This window comes from Saccostrea echinata, unplaced genomic scaffold, assembly GCF_033153115.1.
Source record: "Saccostrea echinata isolate AGI-Se365-2 ecotype Australia unplaced genomic scaffold, CSIRO_AGI_Sech_v1 ptg000033l, whole genome shotgun sequence".
Taxonomy (NCBI): Eukaryota; Metazoa; Mollusca; class Bivalvia; order Ostreida; family Ostreidae; genus Saccostrea; species Saccostrea echinata.
Genome location: NW_026889782.1, coordinates 32,064,400 through 32,091,463, shown reverse-complemented (window position 1 = coordinate 32,091,463; position 27,064 = coordinate 32,064,400). Strand labels below are relative to the sequence as shown.

Genomic DNA, 27,064 nt, shown 5'->3' with positions numbered 1-27,064 from the left:
TTACGACTTGAAACCCACTTGTGATATTCAACGCATGCGCAGAAATATATATGTAATCGAAGATACAAATATTTACAAAAATATTGGACGCCATGTGTCGAAAAAGACGTGATTTCCCCTCAAATCACCGTACATTCTACAATGTCCACTAATTTTCTACAGGTCAGCGATGTAGGCCTTGAATTTGAAAGCAGAAACAAGTTAAACGCACAAAGTAGCGTGCGTCATGACGCTAGTTCAGGACTCTGCTCGGAGTCGCTGGGTGGAGGACCGTTCCATGTAAAGCAGAATAGAAAACATCGGACTGAAGGCAGGTACAGCAGTATCGGGGATGGACTGGAGTCACGGATCAGGTGTGTCTACAGCATTACTTTGTGATTATTGACACTGGGTGATGACATCAACTTTTTCATGTTGTTTGCCTATTCGTGATAACCTTAAAATATAAGGTTCAAAATATAAGAGCAACATTTGAGGGTTGTTTTCCCTATTTTTTTCCTTTTAATAATTTCTATGTAAAATACTTCTTAATATGTTTTACGGTGCCACCCTTGGAGGGGGTACATGAGACGGGTTGGATCGCCATTGGCCAGATAGCTCAGTTGGTAGAGCACCTGACTGGAGATTCAGGGGGCTGGAGTTCGAATTCCGGTCGCTAGTCAGATCCACTGCGTTTTCTCCTCTCCTGTTACAATTACACTTTGAACTGCCTCATCACTCGGGACAATCTGGATTGTGACATCGCATAACGTCATGTCATATCATATGTAACTTGCATATCCATAACCGAGTCTTAATAGGCCTCTCACAATTTTCTAAAGAAAGGCCCCGTAGAATAGATGCAATAATTATTTTTGTTTTGTTTAAGTTCTCTGCGAGAACTAAATCTTTAAACAGGATAACTGTGGGACTGTTTATTGGCCATTATCGCATGGAATCCTGGTAGCAAAGGAGTTCTGGGAAGGTCTCACAGAAAATTGCATGACAAATATACAGATTTTAATAGAATTTTTCCTGTTCTTACACGTTAGTCTATTAAGCTCCCAATAATTTGTGATCACTAGCATGTCTGACATTTCACTTGCTGCATCAATTGCATAAGAACATCTATGATATAGAACACCTCAGTATATGGACAATTAGGATGCAATTTATGAAGCATATTGTTTTAGTCTCTTTTTAATGTTTGCTTGTCGAGATACACATAGTATCACTGACAGTATAGTCCAATCCAAAATTTGTGTCCATGTGAAGGGTCAACGGAAAGGTCAAAGTCTAGTTATAATAGTAAACTATAGGTTTTTCACCAGAGATGGCAGTCAAGGGACATAACTTTTGAAAAGTGTTGATTCAACTGTAATAATAATCATTGTAATGGTTGTAATTTCTTTTTCAGTATTGAAGCAAAAGGGAAAATTGACAGACTTCTGGTAAGTAGCAATTACATACCATTACATACCATCAAAATTTCCTTTTGATTTATGTTTCTTTCAAATAATTGTATTGTTATTGCACGTAATATGGGAAGAGTTATAAATAAATCTTGTTGTAGGGAGAAATAAAGAATTTGTCTGATGTGGAGAAATTTGTATTGTACCTGAAGCTTCCGACGGGGGACACATCTTCAGAGGAACTGAGAAGGTAAGACATACTTAATGTACTGAACAGTCAGAGGCATAATGTAAACAGTTATTTCCAAAAATAACTCAAATGAGTTATTTTGTAAGAGTGATGATATTTGATAAAAAGCAATCATCCCCTCTGTAATTTAGACATAGCCATAATATGTTTGATATATTCACAAGCTTAAAGGTCTATATTTGATTATCATTTTGCAGGAACTTCCAAAGTCTCTTAAACTTTCATTTAGGAAAAGAAAGGTTTCAACTTCATAATTTGTAGAATTGCAGCCAAGGTCACAGGTTCCGAGCTCTGACCATGTTTGCATTTTTTTTTTAAATACAGAACCCCCACGCCTTACTCCAAGCAGGCCAACAGAGTAGAACAGAGCCTGGCTTACACCTGGATAAAATCTCACCTGGAAGAGGATATAGAAATCTGTCTGCCCAAACAGGAAGTGTATGATGAATACAAGTAAGTGTAAGATTTAATTAAAGGGAACCAGTATTGCATTTAGGGGTGAATTCTGGGCTGTGTTATGGTTGTAGCAGCTAGCCTAGCTACTAGGCTAGATAATAAACTTGTTTTCCCTATGTGGCAGCTAGACTAGCAAGTCATTCAAGATTGCAGCTTTATTTAACCTCTGCTACAGTCTTGAATACTTGAAAAGGAGAAGTAAAATTATTGAAAGTGATACAGGATGTTGTGAGGACTAACTTTTTCCTGGGGCCATGTACAAGCACTATTGTAAATTTCAAAATACTATCACACTTCATTTGACCATTGTTTACAAACAGTATTCATAATACTTTATTTGACCAATATTTACAGAATTTATTGTTAATTTCTTATTCCTTTATTTTACCATTATATACAGACAGTATTGTAAATTTCATACTCCTTTGTTCTACCAGTATTTACAGACTGTATTGTAAATTTCTTATTCCTTTATTTGACCAACATTTACAGGTTATATTGTGAGAACCACAGTCTGGTACCCCTCTGTAATGCTGACTTTGGGAAGCTGATGAAGACTGTTTTCCCCAATGTCAAACCAAGGAGACTCGGCCAGAGAGGACAATCAAGATATCCTTAACCTCACACTGTCCAAATATTATGTCAAGATCAACATATAGATCTGATATATATCTCATATATTTCATATCTATTTTTTAAATTAATTTTGAAGAAAAAGGGCAGGTTAATATTGTGACTGTCTCTTAAATGAAAAAATATTTTTGCCAAATTTATTTCTTTTTCTGACTATCTATGAATGTTGAGAGTTTTAATGACCTTGACCTAGTTTTACGTACTGTTATGGAGGCCTAAGGAAGAAGCTGGATGTTGAGGCTCCATCGTTACCAGAAATAGACATCAGTGCTCCCCAAGACAAGGTTATTCCCATAGCTTAGCTTTCAATATGAATATCAGGCTACTATATTGTTGAACTCTGCACTTTGATGATTTGTATATATGTGCATTAAAGGTAATTCATATTGATGTTTATTATAAAATCGTTTTCCCTCATATTTGAGCTAAATTGAGTGTTTAAAAAAATAATAATTTTGTGAATGAATTTTCAGAAAGAAAATTTATTAATTTAAATAAGCCTTTTGTTGTCATGACCAACTGAGCTGTTCTTAACGGTATTTTTTTCTATTTGATTTTAAGTTTTGATTGGTTGTTTATATTTGATTTTGAATTCTGATTGGTGCATTATAGGATGAGAAGACGGAGGATAACCATCTGTTTGGAGCATCATGTGACCTGGTGTTGGAGTGGGCTATGAAGCTCCTGGAACAGAATTTTAACGGAATGCGGGAACTGGCGGAGTACCTGGTGTCAAGTTTATTTGTCAACAGCAAGTCTGTGTCTGCCTTCACTGTTATAGCAGCCATGGAGGAGACAGGGGCCCAAAAAGGTGGGTTACATTTGAAGTAGGTACAAACATGGGCCCAAAAAGGTGGGCCATATTTAAAGTAGGGTACAAACAGGGGCCCAACAAGGTGGGTCACATTTAAAGAAGGTACAGACAGAGACCAAAAAAGATGGGTCATATTTAAAGTAGGGTACGACACAGACCCAGAAAGATGGTTCAGATTTAGAGCTAGGTGCAGATGGGGGTCCAAGAAGGTGGTTCCCTGGCACAGCCAGATACAGAAGCACAGAAAATGGTTCACATTTAGAGTATGGGAGGGACAGGGGCCCAAAAAGATTGTACACTGCTATATTGGGTAGAAACAGGGTTCAAAAAGGTGGGTCACTGCTTAAGTTGGGTACCACAGAAATTACAGCGTTGTAGTATACCTGTACTTCCTGGGCATTTGTATGAGAACCACTGTAAAAACAGTACCATGGTGTTAAAGACAAAAACATTTTTTGACCTATTTATATTTTATTTATATTTTATTGCAAAGTTTACTCAGAAGAAGAGGAATTTTTCGTTGAAGCATGTAGTTTCAATACAGTTGTTGACAGATGCTAATATGTCAAGATATGAGACAGCAATTTACATTGTGAATATATAACAGATGTTTGTGGATCGCAAATGGTGAGAAAAAATATCATGTTTATCAGTTTGAGAGTCAGGTAGATTAATACTGTAGAGAGGAAAATATTTTTGCCTCTTTCACCTTCATCACACAGGATTGTCCCTAAGACCCGGGGGCCGGGTTATCATTATAATGATGTAATCCCCCGGTTATTTTGGCATTCCTCCTAAACTCCCAATTAGGTGAGGAACCCCAGATCCCCTTCTACTTTTTAAATGTCCCCTTCTACTTCATTTCTTAGGGACGACCCTGATCACTGGAAGGCAAATTTAAAACATGACAAATTCAATGTAAACAGTTTTATCTCTTAAACATAACTGTGTCCAGGTGAAATCAAATTGGGGCTAAGTTGTGAGCAAGAAGAAATTAAAAGGGCATAAATATTAAACTATGGGTGAAAATAACCCTGTATACAGTTATCACAATAAAAAATACCCAGAAGTAAATAATAAACATTTAGATTTTGGAAATACTACATATTAGTTTAGTGTATTTATGTAATACCTTATGATTTTCAGCACCATCCATGTTCTCCAACACAACAGGAGGAGATCGACACAGAGAGACCCAGCTACAATTACAGAGGAAACTCCATGAACGAGAGAACGTGACGCGACAGAAAAAGAAACTACAGCAGATGAAGGAGGAGAATATAACGAGACAGAGACAGGATAGACAGACACCGCAGATAACATCTCCCACTACACCACAGGTAGTACACCACAATATATACCACAGAACACGACTAAAAGAAAACAACAAATACTACACCTCAGATCACATCTCCCATAACTCCACAGGAATTACACCACATTACATACCTCAGAACACCATTAAATAAATACAACCCTTCAGGTAGTACACCAGAGAACACTAATACAACAGTACAGGTAACGTAGTACACAACAAACCACCACACAACATCTCTAATACAATAGGTAGAACACCCAGGGTTTAATATCGATTACATCCAGGTTCAGTAATGGGACCCTGTCCCAATTGAAAATTGACTCTTTTTTTTCCAAAATGTGTAAAAAAAATTCCTAAATGACAAGCAGATTAAATTTTTGAATGCTTTCTATAAAAAAATTTTTTTTTTAAAAAAATTGAAGTTTGAGATTATAAATGAATCATTAAGATGTGAATCTGGGAATGAATCTACAACCTTACTCTTTATTTTACAATATTTACATTTGCAGATGTTTTCTTTTATATAACACTATTAAAAGCAACGCGTATCTATATCCGTATAAACACGGGTTCCTCGCGTCATAAACGTTCGACGTAATTTCTCAGTGACGTCATAAAGGGTCGACGCGCAATCAATAGATCAATCTTGTGCTGTTGAGTTTGAAAAAATAAAACATTTCATGCGGTAAATGTTATAATCAGGCTAATATATAATATGATTAAGTCACAAATGTAAATATAAGTAATAAGGTATCACTTTAAAACATCTATCGGGATATAAATGCCGGTTGGTACGAGATCAAATTTACCATAAAGCCCTTCGGGCTTCATGGAATTTGATCTCGTGACCAACCCCTATTTATATCCCAGTAGATGTTTTTAAAAATGATACCTTATTTCTTAAGTAAAACGTAATACAAGTCATCAGTATTTCCAAATTTTGCCGCTATTTTAATAGAAAAAATTCCCAACTGAAAGGGTACAGGACCCTTTACCAAAAATGGTCAATTAAGCCCTGACCCCTCTCCTGCAATATCTCATGTATTACGTACACCACAATGCACTCAACAGAACTTTTCTTCTAAAACACCACAGGTAGTACAACACAAAACAAACCACATGTGTCTCCTTCAGTACTGCAGTAGTACACCAAACCACTACACTAAAATATACAGTAGTACACCACTCCCAGACACTAAAAAAAAGATAATATGTACATTGTACAGTACGCAACAGTAATACCTAAAATATACTCCACAGGACACTTCCCTTATAATTCTACATGCTGTATATTCACTGTAAAAATACAATACATACCACAGAATACCTCCCCTATAACACCACGTGTACGTGCCCTGTACAATATGATACATACCACAGAATACCTCCCCTATAACACCACGTGTACGTGCCCTGTACAATACGATACATACCACAGAATACCTCCCCTATAACACCACGTTTACGTGCCCTGTACAATACGATACATACCACAGAATACCTCCCCTATAACACCACGTGTACGTGCCCTGTACAATACGATACATATCACAGAATACCTCCCCTATAACACCACATGTACGTGCCCTGTACAATACGATACATATCACAACACCATAGGTATTACATTACACAAACCACAGGTCACATCTCTTACATGTACATCCATTTAAGGTGGAAATTCTCCCATAGATCAAATGAATAATCTGTTTTACTACAGTGTAGTGATAATTGGTTTTAGAAGGAAAAACATTGTTTTGACAATGAAGTATTTGTCAAAAAATGTTTTAAATTGCCACCAAAATGTGACAATATTTTTCAATTATGTATTACAGTAAAACATGCTTATAATGTAGTGCCAGAGACGGACAATTTCACTTCGTTATAAACATAATTCGTTATATCCTTTAAATTCACAATATATTTTAAAGCCAAGAGGAATGAAAATTGCTTCACCGTAAGCATCAATTTATTATTGGCATGTTGCTGTAAACATGTTTTACTGTATATAATATATTCCAAGATTCTATATCTAAAAAAAAAATGATTATTTGTACATGTAGTAGAAATTTGATAGCTTTTCCATTACTATTACAGGAACTCGTATCTCCTCGTAAAATTTTTGAGGAAACAGAGGACACTGAGATGAGGACACACTCAGGTCGGTCATCAATTCAGGAGCTGTGTGGAGTCAGGCCTCAACGACAGAGATCCACGTCATCCTCCCGAAGGAAAAGGACCAAATCTGTTACACCACAGGACCCTGTAGAAAAAGGAGGGGGAACCAGCTCAGGGGAGGAGGTGACTCTACAGTCATCAAAAGGATCAGTGGTGAAGGAGGACCAGATAAATTTGGACCAAGGCATTATGGGAAGGATGTCTGTAGACTCCGAGTTGAGGAGGAATTCAGAGTCTGATTCTACAATGGAGATGATGACGGTGGAAGACTTGGTGATTCAGAGTGAGAAGGCGAGGGAAGAAAGCTGGAGGATGGGAGAGAGTAAAGTGGAAGAAATGGAAGTTATAGAAAGACTTCCAGAGTTAAAAAGTGATAGAAGTGAGAAATCCATTCCTATGACTTCTCTATTGTCGGAGGAGTCTATATTTCAACTGCCACCTCTTTGTGCAGGAGGAGATTCTTCTATGTTAGAAGATAGGGCTCAGCATGTAAAAATAGCACAGGTTGCTTGTCATCCATCAGAAGACACTGGGCATTCTCAGGTAAATCTTGAGACTGTCCATCAATCATTTCTTATCAATTCTGAACAGGATATAGGAGTGATTCCTAGTGTTGTGAATGTACAATTAAGTGCATCTCCAGATCACCAACAACAGAATCCAGATTTAAAATCTGGATCCTTCTCTGCTCCTAGTGTCATTGAATCCATATCAGTACCAATCAGCTCAAAACCAACCCTTCCATCCACAACATCTCCACAACTCAGCTTCCTTCAAAAGGAACAGCAAACCATCCCCAAAACGTCTGTCTCAAACCGCAGTGCATTTGTTCCATTTTCACAAGTCAGGAAAGATAATCCAGATGATGATCAGGATATTTTTTCAGATCCAGATGGAAATCTCTGTCTGGCAGACAAGGCTCAAACTATTTTAATCACAGAGAATGGAAAACAGTTCATCATTATGACACCAAGACCTAACATGTTAAATCTGCCAACCAGTTCAGATCCACAGGATTCTCAAAACCAGCTAGTCCCAATAACACTGAGCTCAAATCTTCCCTCCACTCCAGTCAAGTCAACCGGAACAGCAGCTCAAGCGGAACCTCAGTCACCAACCACTCCAAAGAAAAACCGGTCCAGGTTCACACCAATACGTCCAAAAGGCTCGCCTGCAAAAACTGTCTCCTCCATACTGAAAGAACAGAAATACCCCGAAAAACCAGACTCCGAGAAGATTGACAGGTCCAAGTCAGTGTCTACACTTCTGAAAGAAAAACGAGAAAGAGAAGCTAAGATGCAGTTTTCAGTATCCACTACAGTGGTCCCAGCTTCTGCAGTGGGTGTGGCCAGTGTGGGTGCACTTACTGCAGTACCAGCCACATCACTTCCACTTCCAAGTGGAGAAAATCCACATGGTGAATACATTATAATTCTGAACCCAGTCAACCCTGGATTAGGCAAGGTTTCTCTGACAAGTGAGTCTGTGACGTCTGTAACAACAACACTAACTACAGCATCCAGTCACAGATCCGTGGAGTGCTCCAGCTCCACACTGGATCCTGGTCAGAGGAGAGAGCGGAGTCGCACAGCCTCTTTATCAGAATATGAAATAACAAGTCCCAGCACTGTGGACAACCTGAATAGCTCTGATCTCTCGGATTCTTCTGTTGGAGATGAAAAACCATCAAAGCTCGCAAAAATTGTAGACAGTGATCAAAATGTATCCTCCAGACCTGGAAGCAGGTGTTCTGTGGATCGTGAAACGCCTTCCATTCTTGGTCGTAAGAGAAAGCTGTTCAGCTCCCAGTCCATAGAGGGAAGCAGCTTTATAGAAAGACATGCGCAGAGAGTTTCCAGTCATGAGGAGGATACGGACTTCACGATGGAAGACGACAGGAGAGCTATGTCCTGTAGCTTAGATGATAAGGAGAGATATTCCCAAAGAGAGGTTTCAAGGGCATTTGATGACAAATTGAAATTAGCAGAGAAACGAAATTATCCGGACATTTCTGTGCTAGAGTCTGATGCACTTAAAGATGTCTGCATTCCCGATCCGTCCAACATTATCAAGAAGGGGAAGGAACTCTGTAAGCAAAAGCAGGACACTGGTGTGGGAGTGACCTCCCTTTCCTTGAGAAAATCTCAACAGAGGCTACTTGAAGAAAAACCAAAATTAGATGAAAGAATGAAATCCTTTTTCCAGTTAAAGGAAACAGTTCAGACAGAGAAGACAGAGGAAATTCAGGACAGCGAGCTTCCTCCAGATGTAGCTGAGTTTATCACTGACAGCATGACACAGGCTCATCTCAGTGAGCAAATGGAGGTGACCATGGATCCTGTCAAATCTCGCAGCTTATCTCGGCAGGAGGTTGTCCAGGAAATCTGTAAAAGTCTGCAAAACATTCCGTGTAACCCCTCAGTTCTTCAACCTGCCCCGTCCCCCACTCTCTCTTCATTTCCACAGAGATCTCACTCGGCCAAGAACCTCCTCCTTACACCAGTGTCATCAGGGATGGAGAAACCCACACAGGACGAAGATCCCTTCCGCATTCCGTATCGTTCACAGTCAGTTACTGATGCTTCCAGGGGTATGTTGGATAGTCAACTAACAGCCCCAAATAAGATGCCTACTCAGAATAGCACAAACAAAAACCAGCAAACCACAAAGAAAACGGCCACAGGGGGAGTGGAATTTGCCAGTCCTCAGCGACCAATCAGGAGACAGCGCACTCCCTCTGTGGAGAAACTTAGAAAGAGGGAATCCTCGCTGGAGCGGAACATGATCCAGAGAGAATATTCAGTGGAGCGGAACATGGTCCAGACTCCCCATTCTGATCCAGGTTATGGGAGTGTAGGTCCCAGTCCAATTCTTCACTCAGTGCTTGTTTCTACGGGAACACATGTGTGCGACTCCACATATAGTTCTATGTCCAGCACTTCATTCTCAGTATGTCGACCAGATTCTGCCCACAGCGTGACCAGTGACGGAATCATTCCCAGTCCTATGACATCACCACGATTCCAGACATCTACACCATATCATCTCAAGTCTCCTTGTGTAACTCCAAACCAAGCTCCGGCCCATAGTGAGGGTTTGCCCATCCAGTCTTTTATGCCTATACAAGGTTCATCATTAAAGATAGACAATAGCTCAGTGACACTTATTAGACCAGTTGTGACAATTGCCAGTCAAATTTCACAGAGTGCCATGGCAGGACAAGTTGTTACAGGTGAAGTGATTGATGATGAAACCATCCAATCAAAAACCATGAAACAAGCTCCACCATCTTACAGTGCAGCTATGCAAGACATGGAAAGGAAGTCTAAGAAAGGGAACAAACAGGGGGCATTTAAAACTTTACAAACCCCCTTATTGAACCTCACAGATGACCACACTCTGTCTGGGCCCCCACTTTCGGGAACAGTAAGCAGCCAATCATATTACTTCTCAGACAAGCTTGCCCAGCTGTCTAAGAAAACTCATGCCTCGGAAAATAAAAAAGTGAATGAAAAAACAACTAAGAGAAATCAGAGTATAAAGCAAATATTGGGTGACCTTACTTCTCCGATTGACCTTCAGTATCCAGGTCAAGGTCAGAGTAAGCTTCAGTCCCTGTCTCAGCTTCCGGATGTCAATTACCAGGGTGACCAGCCAAATGTCAACATGTTTGATATCGAGGGAATCGTAGCATACAAAAACATTGAGAGAGATGTGAGTCTATCATCAGATATGTTAGATATGACACACCAGGGTGAGGGGGATAAGGAGCCAGGGTTCGGTGACCAATTCACTGCAAGACGGAACCTGAATGAAATGCTGGGGCATGACTTAAATGGAGACGACCTCCAGGCAACCTTGGATGATTTGAAAGCAGTGGATAGTCAGTATTTTGCAGACAATTTTGAGTTCGGGTCAGAGAAAAGGCAAGAAATTTGATGTTTGAGAGGTGTTGATTTTAGTGCATTTTTTTTTTATTAGGACCAAATGATTTTAAAAATACTTTTGGGAAAATATTATGAAATTATATATTTTAAGCTTTTTTTCCTATCATTTGTGGAAATTTCTGAATTTTGCATGAGTGAAACATTTCTTTATTAATGTTATATTTTTAGGATAAATTTTCCTACTTTTGAGGAATTTTATTGTTCATGGTTATAGAGTAACAACTGCATAAGGCCTTACATTTTTTTTTATAAAATGTATGAATTCAATTTGTTTGCTGTGTAACAACTTGAATATGCAACATTCTTTAAGCTGACTGTGATTCAGTTTAATTGATTTTAAGTATTTGTTGCCAAATGTAGGTTTAAATGGAGGGGATTCTATTTTTAAAAGTGCTGCGCAGTAGTGGTGCTAGATTTTCTATATATATACATACACCCTTCAGACATGCTGATGTGTTATTAAGTTTACTGTTATTGTGTATGTGAAAAATGATTTCTTTAAATTTCTTTTATCGCACAATCATACAATTTTTTTTTTTTATCATTTTGGATATTTTAGCGTACGTTTACAATTTTCATTTTATTGTACTATGTTTATGATTTTGAATTTTTTGTTATGGAGGTTATTAATGCCATGTGTGAAACAGTTTGCCAATGCTTGGAGAGTCAGGATTTTAAAAGCTTAAAGAGCACATTTTTCTTCTCTTTTTTTTTTTTTTAATTTTAGGGTTCATACATTATTTTCCATATCTGAGTTGTACCTCTACATGTAGGGTTGTGTAAGTTGATTTTTTATTATGCTCTGCCTGCACAGAAATTTCTCAAGTATCTTTGGGTAAAGAAAAAAAAAAGGAGAAATTTCAAAAACTGATAAATTCCCCTATCCTGGAAGTTACAAATAAGATGGTAATGAGTATTATAGACTAATACAGTAATGCTGGGCATTTTTTGATTTAGATGTGTTATAATGACAAAATTATACAGCAATGTACTACAGTAATAATCCTTGATCAAAAGAATTCATGAGTGGCAATTTTTATTTTTTTAAATGTTGAATGCTTTGTGTACGTCAAGACTACACACGCATATATGTTATCCAATAGTGTTTTTTTTTTATTATTATTGCAGTGGTTTTTTGAGAAAAAAAAATCAGTTTGTTAGTGTGCCAGATTATGAACACACTTAGCCTAAGTGTTTTGTTTGTTTACATTTTAAAAAAAAATTATTTCACAGTAAAACTTGTCTAATCCAGACACCACTGGTTCCTTAGAAATTAAGCAAATAGACAACACTCTGGATTAAAAACCTTCTATTAAGCAATTAAAAATAATGAAAGGGATTAAAAATTTACATCATAGTGTCAAGATTTCAGAATACACAACATTAGGACTAGACAAGTTCTACTGTAGGTGAAGTATTTCCCTCTAACAGTTAAAATCTATACAGAAGGTAAAACCGGTTTAGGGACCCTGAACTTCATGTTTTTATTAACCATCAGAAACCACTCTTACAAATATGTGTGAAGAGAATTCAGTGTTTTGTGTAGGAATTGATATTTTATCCCCCAGTCATGGCCAGTTTAATTTCATTTTTCTTCGTCACTGAAGCACTTTTTCTCTAATCGTATGTTGTAAAGCAGCTTAAGTTTTCACCCCAACCATTCAATCATGCATGAATATGAAACCCTTATAGCAATGAACAAAACTTTTTTTAAAACAATTTTTAAAAATGGGGAAAAAAATGCAGACATTTTTTAACCATGAATTTAGCATGTAGTAAATTGAACAAACAAGTTGAACAAAAATCCTTCAGCATTGTAAACAGGTCTTGTTGTAGACTATAATGATTGTGTTCAGGTTATTTATAGAGTCATGTTGTTTGTGAAGCCATGTCCTAGACATGAGTCTCTGTGTTCTCTTGTTATAGTAGATAGTTATAGTAGTTGTTGATAATTAGAATAATTTAATTGATAGTGCTATATTTAATTGCATATATATTCTTGCTTTTGTATGAATTGTGTCCCTCCCAACAGCCAGTCCCCCTCTCTGAAACCCCTTTAAGGGTAAAGGTCCTTTTCTACTCAGTGAAATGCCGAGTCTGGTAGAGGATCAAAAAATGAAACGAGCAAAAGAACTATAACATATGAGGAAAAATTGGAGTAAAATCATTGTTGATAAAGAATACTTTCAAAGAGTTGCCTCCCTTTGCAGAGAGGCATTCCTCCTTAAATGTATTTTAAGAAGAGATACAAATCAGAAAACCCCTATCCTTGCAAATTATACTTGCTTGTAAAGTGTTTCTTAGAGGACAACCTGTTTGTGTCATTGGGGGTTGGGGTGATGAGAAGGAAAAATCCACAGAGTCTGCATACTGAATGATTGTATTATGAGAATTCTGAGGAAAACAATATGTAGACTTTATGAAAGTTATTTATAAGTGGTTAAGACATGTGCCCTTATGTTTTCTTGAACTTTCAGTTGGTCCTTAAGAAGGGGCAGGAGAGGGGCACACATCCTTAAACTGCGGTAAGGAGGCACAGGGGAGGGGCACACATCCTTAAACTGTACTTGCTAATTCCTTTTTCTTGATCTCATCCTTCCTCTGTGATTTTATGCATTTAGACTGGGATATTGTTTTCTTATCTTGTTTACATTTGTGGGGGCCCCAGGGGGATATTGTATTTTTATCTTGTTTTAGGGTTAGTTCATTCACTTGCAGGGGCCACAGGGGGGAACTTAACGAATGGCAAGGAAACTTCTAAAAGGGAAAGTCTAAAATGTACAGAAAAGTAAAATGTATTTGAAGAACACTACAAATTTATTTTTGATTCTCAAAGTCTTTACTTTAATAGGGTACTTCTTAAACATGCACAATAGAAAAACATTAAAAAGAAAAATATTGAAGAAAAAAGTTGCTTCCAGATAGAATTTTGTAGACTTAAGTTTTAACATTTTTTTTTTTTTGTTTTATAAATTTTATCTTGCTTGTTTAAAGTGATTTTCAATAGAGTAAAATTATTTTTTGTTATATATGAAGAAATTTTTATGAAGTCATGTTTACCTGGTTTGGATATTTTTTTTTAATTAGAGTTGACACGTCATGTATTGTCATGAGGAAAACAAAGAACGTCGCTGGGGGTGGGGGTGGGGGTTTCAAGGTACAGACACTGTGTAGTACAAGATTTCTATTACAATATCCCAAACCGTTCAGTAAATTAGAGTTTTAATTTATTATTATTTATAACACAGATATATAATATAATTATCTACATATGTATTCTATAGTGTAGTGAGTAAGTTGTTGTCATCACAATTTTGTATTGTTTCATTTGATTTGTGTGTCCTGTTTTGCTGACATGTTTTCTATTTCTATTTTAAAAATCTGCATTATGATTACAGTTAAACCTCGGTATCTCAAACATCGATATTTCAAATACCATGTTTATTCTGAAGTGAGATCCCAGCCACTTTTCCTTTACTTATTTTAACCTTGTTATCTCGAATCTATGCATTGCTCGAGACTTGCGAGTTCGAGGTAACGAGGTTTAACTGTACTTGTTAATTTATGAATAGAAAATATGTCAGAAATCATTTCCCCCGGCTTGTAACGACAGCTGTGTTCAGTAAACTATTGGCTTCTTAAAACTCAACAATGCATGTGAATATTTCAAATTTTATATATACGTGTCAGATAGCAACACATTTCTAACATAAATATAACATCTTTGTTGATTAAATATCTCTAACGTTCTCCAGTTATTATGATTCTCTAGTGTATTGTTTGCTGGTGTGTACTTGATGATGATATTTAATGACATCACTAACAAGTCTATAATTTATTATTACCAATACATAATGTTATATGTGTAAAGCCTCTATGCAACAAATGAAATAAGGTCCACGGACCCTCTGATTAGAGAGATAATTCTAATTGAGATTAAAGTGTATTATTCCTTTATAAATTTTTCAACTTAAAATGCCATTTCTGTCAAATTTTACCTTGCAAGGTGTATTAAAATTTAATTATAGAAAAGATTTCTGAAAAATTGTGTGATATAAAATAATAAATTTATATGACAATGAACCTTAAAGAAAACACATGTTCTTGAATGGTTCACTTGAAATACTACACTCAATGAATTTTGGTGTATCCTTCAATTTAGAAAACGTGACTGGCTTGAGCGACATTATCGAGAGGGGTTTGTTTTTATGCGTCTGATTTTGTTTTTATGTGTTTTCTCACTGTTTTAATTCCGTCCATTAGTTTCAATTATCATTCGATCACTTTCTGAAACATAAAGTCATAAGTAAGGTCAGTATTTATTATTTATTTTTAGTAAAGTAGGTAACGGAACTTCGTTTAGAGCTAAGTGTCTCTTTTTTGGAACCGGAATTATAGCTAACTTTAAAGGTGAACAATATTACATGTCGATGTTGTCTTCATGAAGCCATTTTTAAATTTTATAAGAGATTTCTCTGTTATTTATCTAATTGAACGAAGTTAATTAGAATCAATTTTTAATTTTTTTTTCTTTGATTTTTAGCTTTTGATATGTATTCTTGCTTATGAGCTGTGTCAGTGTGTAGTTATCTCCCTTTTTTGTACTTCTGTTTTAAATGCAATGCCTTTCCTGCATAACTCTTGACAAATAAAAATTAAATACATCATTTGTTTTTGTTGATATTTTGATTTTTAGCTCACCTGGCCGCCAGTCACATTGATTTCTTAATTAGTACAACTGAGGCAATTTTAACCAAACTTGACACAGAGTATCCTTGGGTAAAAGGGAACACAAAAGAACACGGAGTAAGGGCCATGCTCTCTTCCAAAGGAAGATAATGGAGCAAAAGGTAAACATAGGATGGGGCCATTAAAAATCTCAAGAACCACTTGGGCAGAGAAGAAATACGTGAGACCTTCCTGACATCCTTTGACACACAACGGATCAAGTCCACAAGCTCATTATATAGAGAATCATGCAAGGAGAAGCAAACGTGAGTTACCCTTGGTACCTGACATAGGGTAGATTCTTAATTATTCAAATCCGTAATAGTTGGTGTCAGTATGTATGGGGTAAATATATTTATGCTATTAAAGAGGAAACAGCAAGGTCAAGGTGACTCAAGTGAGCATAGTGGTCCCTTGGCCTTTTCTTTCTGATATATATATATATATATATATATATATATATATATATATATATATATATATATATATATATATATATATATATATATATATATATGTATGTATATATTTGTATATGCATGCTTGTATAGTGTAGATCCCGTTAAAAGGGAAGGCGGAGAAAAATTATTGACATCTTTCGAAGGTGAAGCGTTCAAGAGCCATATTATTCTGTCAAAAAAAATTAATAAACGATTGACCTTGCCGCTTTAGACGTCAAACAGTCAAAAAATATATATGATGTTGTTTAACAACTGTTGTTGTCTGTAAATGAAGAGTTCCGGATCACAACTTATAAACCTCTTATATACACTGTAGATTGATATTTTGACTTATAGGTCCTAAGTCTGTTTCATGATCCAGGTGCCTGATCAGAATGTATCGTCGGAAACCCACGAGTAAGGAGTTGATCCGGGTTCGAATCCCACTGTGGGACGTGGAGAGCGGTCCTTCGGATGAGACCGTATAAACCGAGGTCCCGTGTCGCAGTAGGTGTTGGCACGAAAAAGATCCCTCACTGCTCAATGGCCGTAAGTGACGAGTATAGGACAAAATTTGCAGCTCTCCACCGGCAAGTGGTGGCGTCTCCATATGAGTCAAAAATTCTCGAGAGGGACGTTAAACAACATACAAACTCTCCATCATACATGCATCTTAAAAAAACCGTATCGGCAACCAGTTTGAAGAAAAAAATCCAAGAAGACCCCGTAAATTATAGTAAATTCTCTAAGTGCAGGGGTCGTCATTCCGTCAAAAAGCATACGGTATCTGAAAGAAATGTAAACAAGAAGTTATCTGTAACTCATCAAGGTATACAGCTTGGAAAAAGGCCAAAGAAAAAGTCTGAAAAACTGTTGGATTGACTGTCGGACAGCGTTTATCAAGCGACTGCGAATATTGTACGTGTATCTGCATTGTAGAAAAAAAATATATGATGTTTTCATACATTTAAGTTCCATACTGAAGATATTTGTGCATTTAAATACTATTTTCCTGCCTTTTACAACAACTGAAATTTACTATTTAACTGCTAACATTTGCATGCGTTTTCTTGTTTTCTTTTTTTTTTTTTCAAACCGCTTTTGAATTGTCTGTTATAATTAATTTACGTATATAACCAAAACAAAAAACAAAAACAATAACAACAACAACAACAACAACATATTTTTCCTTTTCATGCATGCAAAACATGTAAATAGTAAATTAAACATAGCATTGCGAAATCCATTCCTTGTTGATCCGCGCCTATTGATTGCATCACCTGACTCTGTCGAGGGTTTAAAAATAGAACAAAATGTCAACATGGTCAATATCACGCGGTAGTTACCAATATGTATGCAGATAAAAAAAAAGAAGAAAGAAAACGTTGAAGTTCCAGTCTGGTTGTGACGTCACATTTGTCTTGTGACTTGGAATATTAAAGTACCTGCATTAGGATGTCCGTCTGTCAACAGCGCCTTCTGGCCAGGTAAGACGGTCACATCAATATTTACCTGAGTATTTAAATAAGCACACTATACGTAATGTACTGTAGTTATTTTAATAACTTGTAAACCTGTGCATCTCTTCAAATTTTAATTTGTTAACAAAAAAGTGAATGAAATGCATGAATGATTCTATCATAAAAATAAAATATTAAAAATAACAGTACTAAGGCTATTATATACTTTTTTAAAATGTATACTATAAGAAGTAATTGGAATTTTATTTATCATGTGCATGCATTGTCCTTTAACCAATGTCAAAGAGAGAACTTTAATTCCTATAAGATTTAAAATAAGAGTGAATGAATTAGAAACACTTGGACAACTTTTTTTTTCAGAAATCAGCAATATATGTAATGATTTATGTTCACATAGATATTTTCAATAATGCTATCCAAAGCAAATGTAGAAATTTTGTAAGATTTTATAAAAATGTCTTCAATGGGTGCAAACATTTGTATAGAGAAAATTGCACAAAGTCACATATTTGAACACACACAAAAAAAAAAAATTACAATTTCTTTATATTCTAAGAATTTATTATGCCATTCTATTCAAAATCAGTCAAAAAAATATATACCAATCCATGCATCAAATTTGTGTTATTGTTATTTATTCTTTTAAACGTAACAATTATATATTTTTTTTTTATAAAGGTTAATTAAGTTATGAATATCTGTTTATTTATATTTTCATTTATTCATTATTTTCTTGCTTTGAATCATTCTTGCGTACATATACAGAATTCGATTGAAAAGAAGTAGGTACGGTTTTACCGTTTTGGTACGTTTTTGGCTTTATTGTGTGCTAGAAATTTAATATTTTCAAAAAGTTTTCATAATGGCTTAAATATGAGTCTAGTATATGAATGTGATAAATCATGAAAGAATATGGCATGAAGGAGGACCATTCTGGAAATATGACGTCATTAATTTGATACATTTTTAAAAAGCCTCAAAATGGCTCATTTAAGGCATGATTTTCCTTAGTAAAATGGTGTCCGCAGCCGTCGCCCACCTCAATTTTGGAAAATGTTGTGTAAAATTGTTTGAAAACTCGTTTTTCTCAAAGTCTTTGTGGTTGATGCATGTGGTCTATATTAATTGAAAGAAAATTCCACTGAAAATTGTTGTCTCCTTCAACTTAGGAGGTCATATGAAAAAAGCAACCTGTTTGATCTAAAGTACTGCATGGGATTTTAACGATTCAGAGAGCACAAGTTTTAATTTCTAACTTCTTTTTCCTACTTTAGAAAAAATATGGCCAGATTTGTATAGAAACCGTACCTTGTCCTTTATTTTTAAACGCACATCTAATACAGCATCGTTATGTAATAGGTGTTCTTCATTTCATGTTACATGTGAATACACGTAGTAAATAAATAGATGTAAATAATAAAAATAACTGCAAGTAAAATGAAAATTATCATGTAAAGATTTTGCATTATTTCTAGTGTTTTATGTGTTTTGACAGAATGTCTACTGAGAAAGAAACACTTCAAAAACGTCAACAGAGCCCTAATGCTCCTGGGACTCAGCAGCAACCCCAAGGGACGCAACCCCAGCCAGGCTACCAACAACCACATAGCGCCTATCAACAAAACCAACCACAGTACATAAACTCTCAACTTCCAACATACACACAGCCACAAAACCCATCAATGACGTCACAATTGCAGCAACCTCCAATATTGTATGTTGGGTACAATACTAATCACCCTGTCACATTCATACCGGCCCCAGTCCCAAAGCGATCAATTTTTGAGGCGTACCTTCTTACTCTCCTTCTGGGATTTACTGGAGCGCAGCACTTCTACCTGAGGCGCCCTGCATGGGGTGTCGTGTACTTTTTCACGCTTGGATTTCTGGGATGTGGGTGGGTGATTGATCTGTTTAGGCTCCCTCTGTTGGTGGCTCGCTGTAACAAACAAGCGTCACACCCGGAGACAACCGAGGAGAAAAAGAAAAACCTAGACGATGCTTATGTACTATGGCTACCTGCGGGTTTTTTGGGTAAGAATTGTTAACACGTGCAGTGTTTCAGCCAGAGCTTTATTTGCATCTCTCTCTCTCTCTCTCTCGTATTAAGGATTAGGGCTACCATTTTTTCTATGATTTATAGAAGTTTATATTCGATTTTCTTCTTCTAACGTCATGTTTTTTTCCCAGGACTTCATCACTTTTATTTGAACAACATCGGTCTGGGTGTTGTATACTTCTTCACATTTGGACTACTGGGTGTCGGATGGGTTATTGATGCTTTCTTAATGCCGTATCACGTTAGAAAAGCAAACTCCAACATCCCAGATTCTCAAGAGAAAAGCACAGCTACTACTTGCATATTAACCATTTCTCCTGCGGGGATCCTCGGCGCTCACCATTATTACCTCAATAGGATAGGGTTTGGGATCGCCTACACGCTTACATTTGGACTTCTTGGTGTTGGATACATTGTTGACTGGTGCCGCTTCCCAGTATTAGTTCAAAGATACAACAAGAGTAAAAGCAAGGGCTTCATTTCCCACAAACATTTGGATGATGCTTATCTTCTGTGGTTTCCACTTGGGTTTCTCGGACTTCATCATTTCTACCTGAACAGACCAGGGTGGGGCTGCCTGTATTTCTTTACTTTCGGTTTGTTTGGGCTTGGGTGGATTATCGACGGATGTCGGCTGTGTTCCTTGGTTACAGAATGTAACAGACAAATAGACGAACAGATCCTTCTCAACAGCAACAACCAGGGAATTTCTAATCCTAACTTTGTAGCCGGAAGTGGCGGATCTCATCAATGGCCACCAGCAGGTGCGATGCAGAGTATTGAAATTCTTTGAGATTGGTATCTATATAATTCTTGTTATTCTGTGATTGTAAGTTTTCTTTTTACTTTTGTAGCTGGAGGTCAAGTTGTCTCTAATTATACATATACGTCAATACCATATCCACCAGGGTATACGGCCAATTGTCCTGCCCAGCCAGGGCTTTATCCAACACAACATAACGGTAAGTTAAACTATCAGGTCAGCATAACGGTAAGTTATACTATCAGGATTTTATCCAACACAACACAACGGTAAGTTAAACTATAAGGATTTTATGCAACACAACGGTAAGTTAAACTATCAGGATTTTATCCAACACAACACAACGGTAAGTTAAACTATCAGGACTCTATATTAGACAACATAATGGTAATTTCAACTAAATGGACTTTGTCTTACACAGCATATTGGTAAGTTAAACTATCAGGATTTTAACCAACATAGCACAACGGTAAGTTAAACTATCAGAGCTTTATCTTACACAGCACAGTGGTAAGTTAATCTATCTAGACTTTATCTTATACAACATAACGGTAAGCTTAACACCCAAGACTTTATCTAACACAATATAAAGGTAATGTTTATACAACACATCATAATGGCTGAGTTAAAATTCTCAGGATTTTATCATATACAACATAACGGTTAGGTTAAACCTCCAGGACTTTATCTAACAAACAAGAACGTAATGCATACGTCCAGGCGTTCCTGATCATATAACACAATATATAACTCTTCAAGTTACCGCACTGTTTTGATGTATAAAGCCCTTATTTACTTTGCCTTATGCTGTGATGTAAAGCCTTTACTTTTTAACTTAGCGTTATATATTGTGTTGTATTAAGTCCAAACTGTTTATTTATTTTACCATTTTATCATACTCTTCACAACATAACAATCAGATCAGTGTTGTGCAGCTATTGATTACCTTAACTCTAAAGTTTCTCATATTTACAGGATATGGGTCCACTTCCGGTGTTGGCGATCAACCACCTCCTTATGAAGCTGCCCGTACGAAATTTTAGTCACGTATTTTCAAAAAATATCCAGGCGTATTATAATCTTAAAATCCTGGTGAATTCTCCATTAAAATGAATACATAAAAGCAGGCGTATAAAGTGAAATACAGGCGTACAAGAGGCGTAATCCTACCGTATTTTTAGCCGAAATATGTAAATGAGTACGCCTGGAAATTCAAAATACGCCTGGAAATTTTAACAATAGAATTACGCCTAGATATCAAGCATACCCGTAAAAAAAAAATACGCCCGTAAAATAAATACACCCGTAAAATGAATACGCCTGTATAAAAAATACACCTGCCTTAAATATTCATTTCAAATTAAATATTATCACAGCTATGGTGACTACAACCAACATAAAGATAAAAGTTTTATTTTATTAATACTTTTCAGTGTGCTTAAATGTGAATGAGAAATGATTAAAAATCAGAATCGAACATTTACTGTTTCAAATCACAGTCACATCACGTTAGATTTACATTAACTTTTCCTGTTTCACAGTATTTTAACCTACAAGATTGACATATTAGTTTTAGTCAGCAGTTGCAACATTCCAATAATCACAGTGAAATCACTTTATTGAGAATCATGCCAATTAATCCTGCCATTCTCTGTACTCCTTATTTGACACAAAAGATGCAATTCACAAGCAATTTTGTCATTCACATTTCTTATTATATTCTCCAATCACATTTTCCTAGAAATATTCACAAAAAGATGTTTTTCATGTTTTATAACTCTTGGCATTGAAAATACACTTTATTCCTGATGCTCTACTCAACAGCTGCAGTTCATTGGCATGCATCTATGGAAAATGCTGCAATTCTGGTCATTTGATTCTTGCAAGATTTTTTCTTCACTTAAATTCAAGTATTTATGGACTATTTCATCATTCAATAGATCGCCCAACTGATTTATCCTATGGATTATGATCTGGAAAAAGAAAAACATAAGAACATACTCAATGTCATACTGACCCATTTCAATCATGAACATCTGGCTCTGCAAATCAAGCAAATGCATCTGTCTTATTGTTTTAGGTAAAAAAAAAATCCAATGTTATGCAATGTATTTCAAAATAATCACCTCTTCTTCACCATCTGTGCTTCGTTGCCGCTTTCTCCAATCTCTTTGTTCCTGGCATGACCTTCCTGGTGGTTTAAAATTGGCGCAAATACTTGGACGTAAATAATGCTGTTGTTTATAACCCCCTTGTTACCTAAACGGTTTTATCATTTATGAGAGATCTAATCAGTACATTATGTAAATTTGAGGAAAAAAGAATTCTGTATTGTTAAAGAGTACAATAACAAAAATTCATTTATGTTTACACAAGATGTTTTCTCTATATGAATTGTACTTTTATTTTAAAGATTAGGGTGGATAATAGAACTGCCTAGAGAAACCGGATATAAACTGATAAGCCGTTCTTAGAAAGGTTTACAACATTACAGATAAGTCGTTCCTAAACATGCTCAACACATCTGTAAGTAATTAGCCTAATCCCAACTGGTTAGACTAGGGAAGAGAAAGTAGATGGTAATGTAATATTATCTGAATATACCATCTATATTTTGTTTTATTATAGAGACATTGATCATGCAATTACTGATTGAAAAATTATTTTTAGCATCAGCTATATTGCTTTGTTAAAACTAAGGACTTAAATATTCATTTAATTAAATGCTATTTTTTATTAAGCCACTAAAACATTCATGAAAGGATATACTAAGTTTGTTAGAAATAAAATCATTTGAGTTATTTAGAGAAATAATATTAAACATTTTTTTTTTATTTGGGAATCAATGGCACAGTAATCTAAGATTAAATTAGTATAATTTACTAAAATTAATTGCTTTAATAAATACGATGAATACAACAAAGGCAATATTGTAATGTAATCAATGTTTACATGTGGAGTAAATACTTTTTGGGGGGTTAATTTTAATACATGTATCACAGAAGCAACTCAATAGTTACATAAAGGAGAATGATTGTTGTCTAAGTAAAATTTTTATCTAGCTCTCTTAATAATAAGGACTAAGTCAGAAAATCCACCAGGATTTCCAAAAATACGCCTTTTGAAATTTTCTAAGTTTTTATTTCCCTGTGCGAAAGAGACTAAGAAAAAAATACGCTTGGATTAAGAATTTACGCCAGGAGAAAAGGAGACGTATTTCTGGCAAAAATACGTGTACGCCTGAAAATGAACCGTATTTTTAAGAATACGTCTCTTGTACGCCAGGATTTGCAAAAAGTCCAGGCGTAATACGCCTCTGAATTTCATACGGGTGGACTGCTGCCAACTAAGGACAGATAACTCGCATGTCACTTCCGGATGATAAGGTCCTCATTTCACAAGGACTTGTAATGACAGTTGTGTTACCTGTCCAACAGGACTGAATTAATTTGTATAAATTAAGTTTAAGATTTAATTGCTTGAAGACTTAGAATACAACGCATTAAATGCATATCCTATGTAGTGATTTGGTAAATAGATGTAGCAAAGCAAAAAGAATTGATAAAATGCTTATAACGGTTAGAATTTCAAACGAACAGACATTGATTCCCGTACTGTTAACATAGTAATGTGATTTTACCATTAGACATATGGCTGTTTTATTGTTTGATATTTTATTTGAAATAAAAGAAATAAAAGTCATCGATTTTACATCAGAATTACTTAGCATGAATGAAAATAATAACATATTTTCAAAATAAAGGGAAAACAATTAATTTGTATTAGAAATTTAAAATCCTTCTTCTTCGACGAGCCATGAGGCTCATCAGAAAGGTGAAGGATATCTGGTCGGTAGTGCCAAGCAGATGAGAGTCTTCTTAAGGTCTCCTTGGATGGAGCACAGGTCCGATGAAGGTGAACCCCCAGTATAGGCCGGTACCTTTTACAGCTTGGTAGACTGAGACAGTAAAGATAAAGTGTCTTGTTTAAGGACAGAACATACATACAACAACGTCCACATAACATACATACAACAATGCCCACATAACATACATACAACAATGCCCACATAACATACATACAACAATGCCCACATAACATACATACAACAACGCCCACATAACATACATACAACAATGCCCACATAACATACATACAACAATGCCCACATAACATACATACAACAATGCCCACATAACATACATACAACAACGCCCACATATCATACATACAACAATGCCCACATAACATACATACAACAATGCCCACATAACATACATACAACAACGCCCACATAACATACATACAACAATGCCCACATAACATACATACAACAATGCCCACATAACATACATACAACAATGCCCACATAACATACATACAACATTGCCCACATAACATACATACAACAATGCCCACAGCGGGGCTCTCAGGAACCAGCGACCTTTGGTTTACATATGCTTGCCAAACACCTATGACCGTGATCCATTATTTAATTCATATACGCAAATAGTCCGAAGTATCTGACGTTTTCCAGGCTTTTTTCACGATTTTGATATTTTACGTGCCAGGAAAACGTCAGAACCGGCGTCAATTCGAAAACTGGAAATTTCACCGTCTCCAACCGGAGCTGATTTTCGATACTTGCGAGCTAAATTAAATGCCGAACTCACAATTTATCAGTAGCACAATTCTTCTAGAACTCACCAATATCGATGAAAAGAAAATATCACTCCACATTTCGATACAGATCTTGCAAGATTTTAAAATGCATGAAATGAAAACTCGACGGTCTGATAAAATGTTTTCACCAGACTGTATATTTCATAAAACAAACCATAAAACGATGTTGGTGAGTACTAAAGGAATTGTACTGTTAATAAGTTGTGAATTCAACATTCAATTTGGTTCGCAAGTATCGAAAATCAACAGTTGGAGGCGGCGAATTTCCAGTTTTCGTAATGGCGTGGGTTCTGACGTTTTCCTGGCACGTAAAATATCAAAAATATTTCGGAATAATATGCAAAATGTATTATGATTTTGAATTACCATACCTATCCTAAACTTGATAAAATCTTTTCAAAGTAACGAAGCGGGCTTCAGTAAATGTTCTACCAACGTGATAACTTCAACTTTTTAATCGCCAACTTCGCGTATTTATGTACCAGTATACCCTTTTCACCTGCATATGGGGTTTGTGTCTCTCCCAGTTGATTCGATACGCAGGAGCATGCTCTACGTACAAACAATTTCTTTAACGAGGCAAGCTATTTACAAACAAGTTGATGAAACAGGAATATCAACAGTCTCGTTTAAAATCATCATTTGGCAAGTTCTATGGTCGATACAATGACCTTGTCAGCAAATACAATCTATCATTAAGTCAAACGCTTACTGACGTTTTTCATACTAATTGTTAGGCCATTATTTACACACTGAGTTGTCGACAGATTTTCCGTTATTTCCCGATCATGACAAGGAGCACACGGCGGGTGTGACCGGTCGGCAGTGGATGCTCAATCCTCCATGTCACCTGATCCCACCTCTGATGTGTTAGAGGTCCGTGTTTGCTCTGCTTCTGATTTGTATTGTTTGACTTTTGAGCTTAAACACTGTTCGTTATCTCCATATAATACAACATTTTTTTTAAAACGTGTTTATTACATACATATATCTAAAAGAGAGACACAGTCAATACATGTATCCAGTTTACTAGTACTTAATATAACGTAGGACCACCCGATTAATTTACAAAAACGTATATGCAATATATTTATATGTTACGAGGAAAGAAAAAAAAACTAAACATATATTCAGCATATTTAACAATGCTTTCAACATAGGCATATACAAAACAATTCATATTTCATTGCTTATGACACAAGGATACAAAGCATGTTTGTTTGATTGCTCGATTGATGTTCAATGTTCCTTGCGAGAACTTTCCACTTATATGGGACGTCATCATATAAAGTGAAATTCTTTAAATCAATATCTTCATTCAGCATTCAGAGCCCTTGAGTAGTGAAGGTTCTTTATCATGCCAACACCTTCACTGTGTGGCGGAACAATCGCTACCTATGCTTAATGTCTTAGGCGGCGATTTGTTCAAGAATACCTTCTTAGCACAAATTGGAGGCCCTAACACTACGCTAAATCGAATATAGATTACAAGAAGAAAACATGTACATATTTGCAACAAGAATTACATTGGTTTTGAAATAGGGAAACACATTTCATACAGGATAACTTTATACCATTTGACTTTATGCTTGTGATTAGTATTAACATGATTAACATTTCGTAAAAATAAAATCGTTTCTTAGCAAAAGATCTTTGGGTTTTGATTGATCCATTTTGGAGAAAATATATATATTATAATAGAAGATGAGTTTCTAATTGAGATTTTTTTTTTTTTGTTTATTGTTTGACACCCCTCTCGAGAATTTTTCACTCATATGGAGACGCCACCGCTTGCCGGTGGAGAGCTGCAAATTCTGATCTATGCTCGGCACTTAGGGCCATTGAGCAGTGAGGGATCTTTTTCGTGTCAGCACCTACTGCGACACGAGACCTCGGTTTATACGGTCTCATCCGAAGGACCGG

The 27,064-nt window shown here is 36.0% G+C and overlaps 2 protein-coding genes and 1 long non-coding RNA gene across 3 annotated transcripts; all 3 read left to right on the top strand.

The window, feature by feature from the left end:
• Nucleotides 1-38: 38 nt before the first annotated feature.
• LOC133199164 (uncharacterized) lies at nucleotides 39-11,018 on the top strand. The gene is made up of 9 exons (XM_061335024.1): nucleotides 39-353; nucleotides 1,397-1,430; nucleotides 1,553-1,641; nucleotides 1,966-2,094; nucleotides 2,590-2,706; nucleotides 2,930-3,014; nucleotides 3,343-3,541; nucleotides 4,691-4,884; nucleotides 6,960-11,018. Exons 1-9 carry the CDS (start codon nucleotides 142-144, stop codon nucleotides 10,977-10,979), a joined length of 5,079 nt encoding a protein of 1,692 aa, XP_061191008.1. The 5' UTR covers nucleotides 39-141; the 3' UTR covers nucleotides 10,980-11,018.
• Nucleotides 11,019-11,265: 247 nt separating this feature from the next.
• LOC133198854 (uncharacterized) lies at nucleotides 11,266-15,657 on the top strand. Its single transcript, XR_009722619.1, has 2 exons — nucleotides 11,266-13,070; nucleotides 13,119-15,657. It is a non-coding gene; the product is annotated as an uncharacterized LOC133198854 (long non-coding RNA).
• A 1,890-nt stretch (nucleotides 15,658-17,547) lies between these two features.
• On the top strand, nucleotides 17,548-21,501 carry LOC133198434 (uncharacterized). Its single transcript, XM_061334528.1, has 5 exons — nucleotides 17,548-17,642; nucleotides 19,132-19,670; nucleotides 19,827-20,459; nucleotides 20,550-20,657; nucleotides 21,434-21,501. Exons 1-5 carry the CDS (start codon nucleotides 17,611-17,613, stop codon nucleotides 21,499-21,501), a joined length of 1,380 nt encoding a protein of 459 aa, XP_061190512.1. The 5' UTR covers nucleotides 17,548-17,610.
• The last annotated feature ends 5,563 nt before the right edge of the window (nucleotides 21,502-27,064 follow it).

Excerpts from the sequence above, each read along its gene's own strand:
- LOC133199164 (XM_061335024.1), top strand. The coding sequence starts at position 142 with ATGTCCACTAATTTTCTACAGGTCAGCGATGTAGGCCTTGAATTTGAA. Across the intron at positions 2,095-2,589 it reads GAAGTGTATGATGAATACAA|GTTATATTGTGAGAACCACA; the intron begins GTAAGTGTAAGA and ends CAACATTTACAG. Across the intron at positions 3,015-3,342 it reads TCAGTGCTCCCCAAGACAAG|GATGAGAAGACGGAGGATAA; the intron begins GTTATTCCCATA and ends GGTGCATTATAG.
- LOC133198434 (XM_061334528.1), top strand. The coding sequence starts at position 17,611 with ATGTCCGTCTGTCAACAGCGCCTTCTGGCCAG. Across the intron at positions 19,671-19,826 it reads GCTACCTGCGGGTTTTTTGG|GACTTCATCACTTTTATTTG; the intron begins GTAAGAATTGTT and ends TTTTTTTCCCAG. Across the intron at positions 20,658-21,433 it reads TTATCCAACACAACATAACG|GATATGGGTCCACTTCCGGT; the intron begins GTAAGTTAAACT and ends TCATATTTACAG.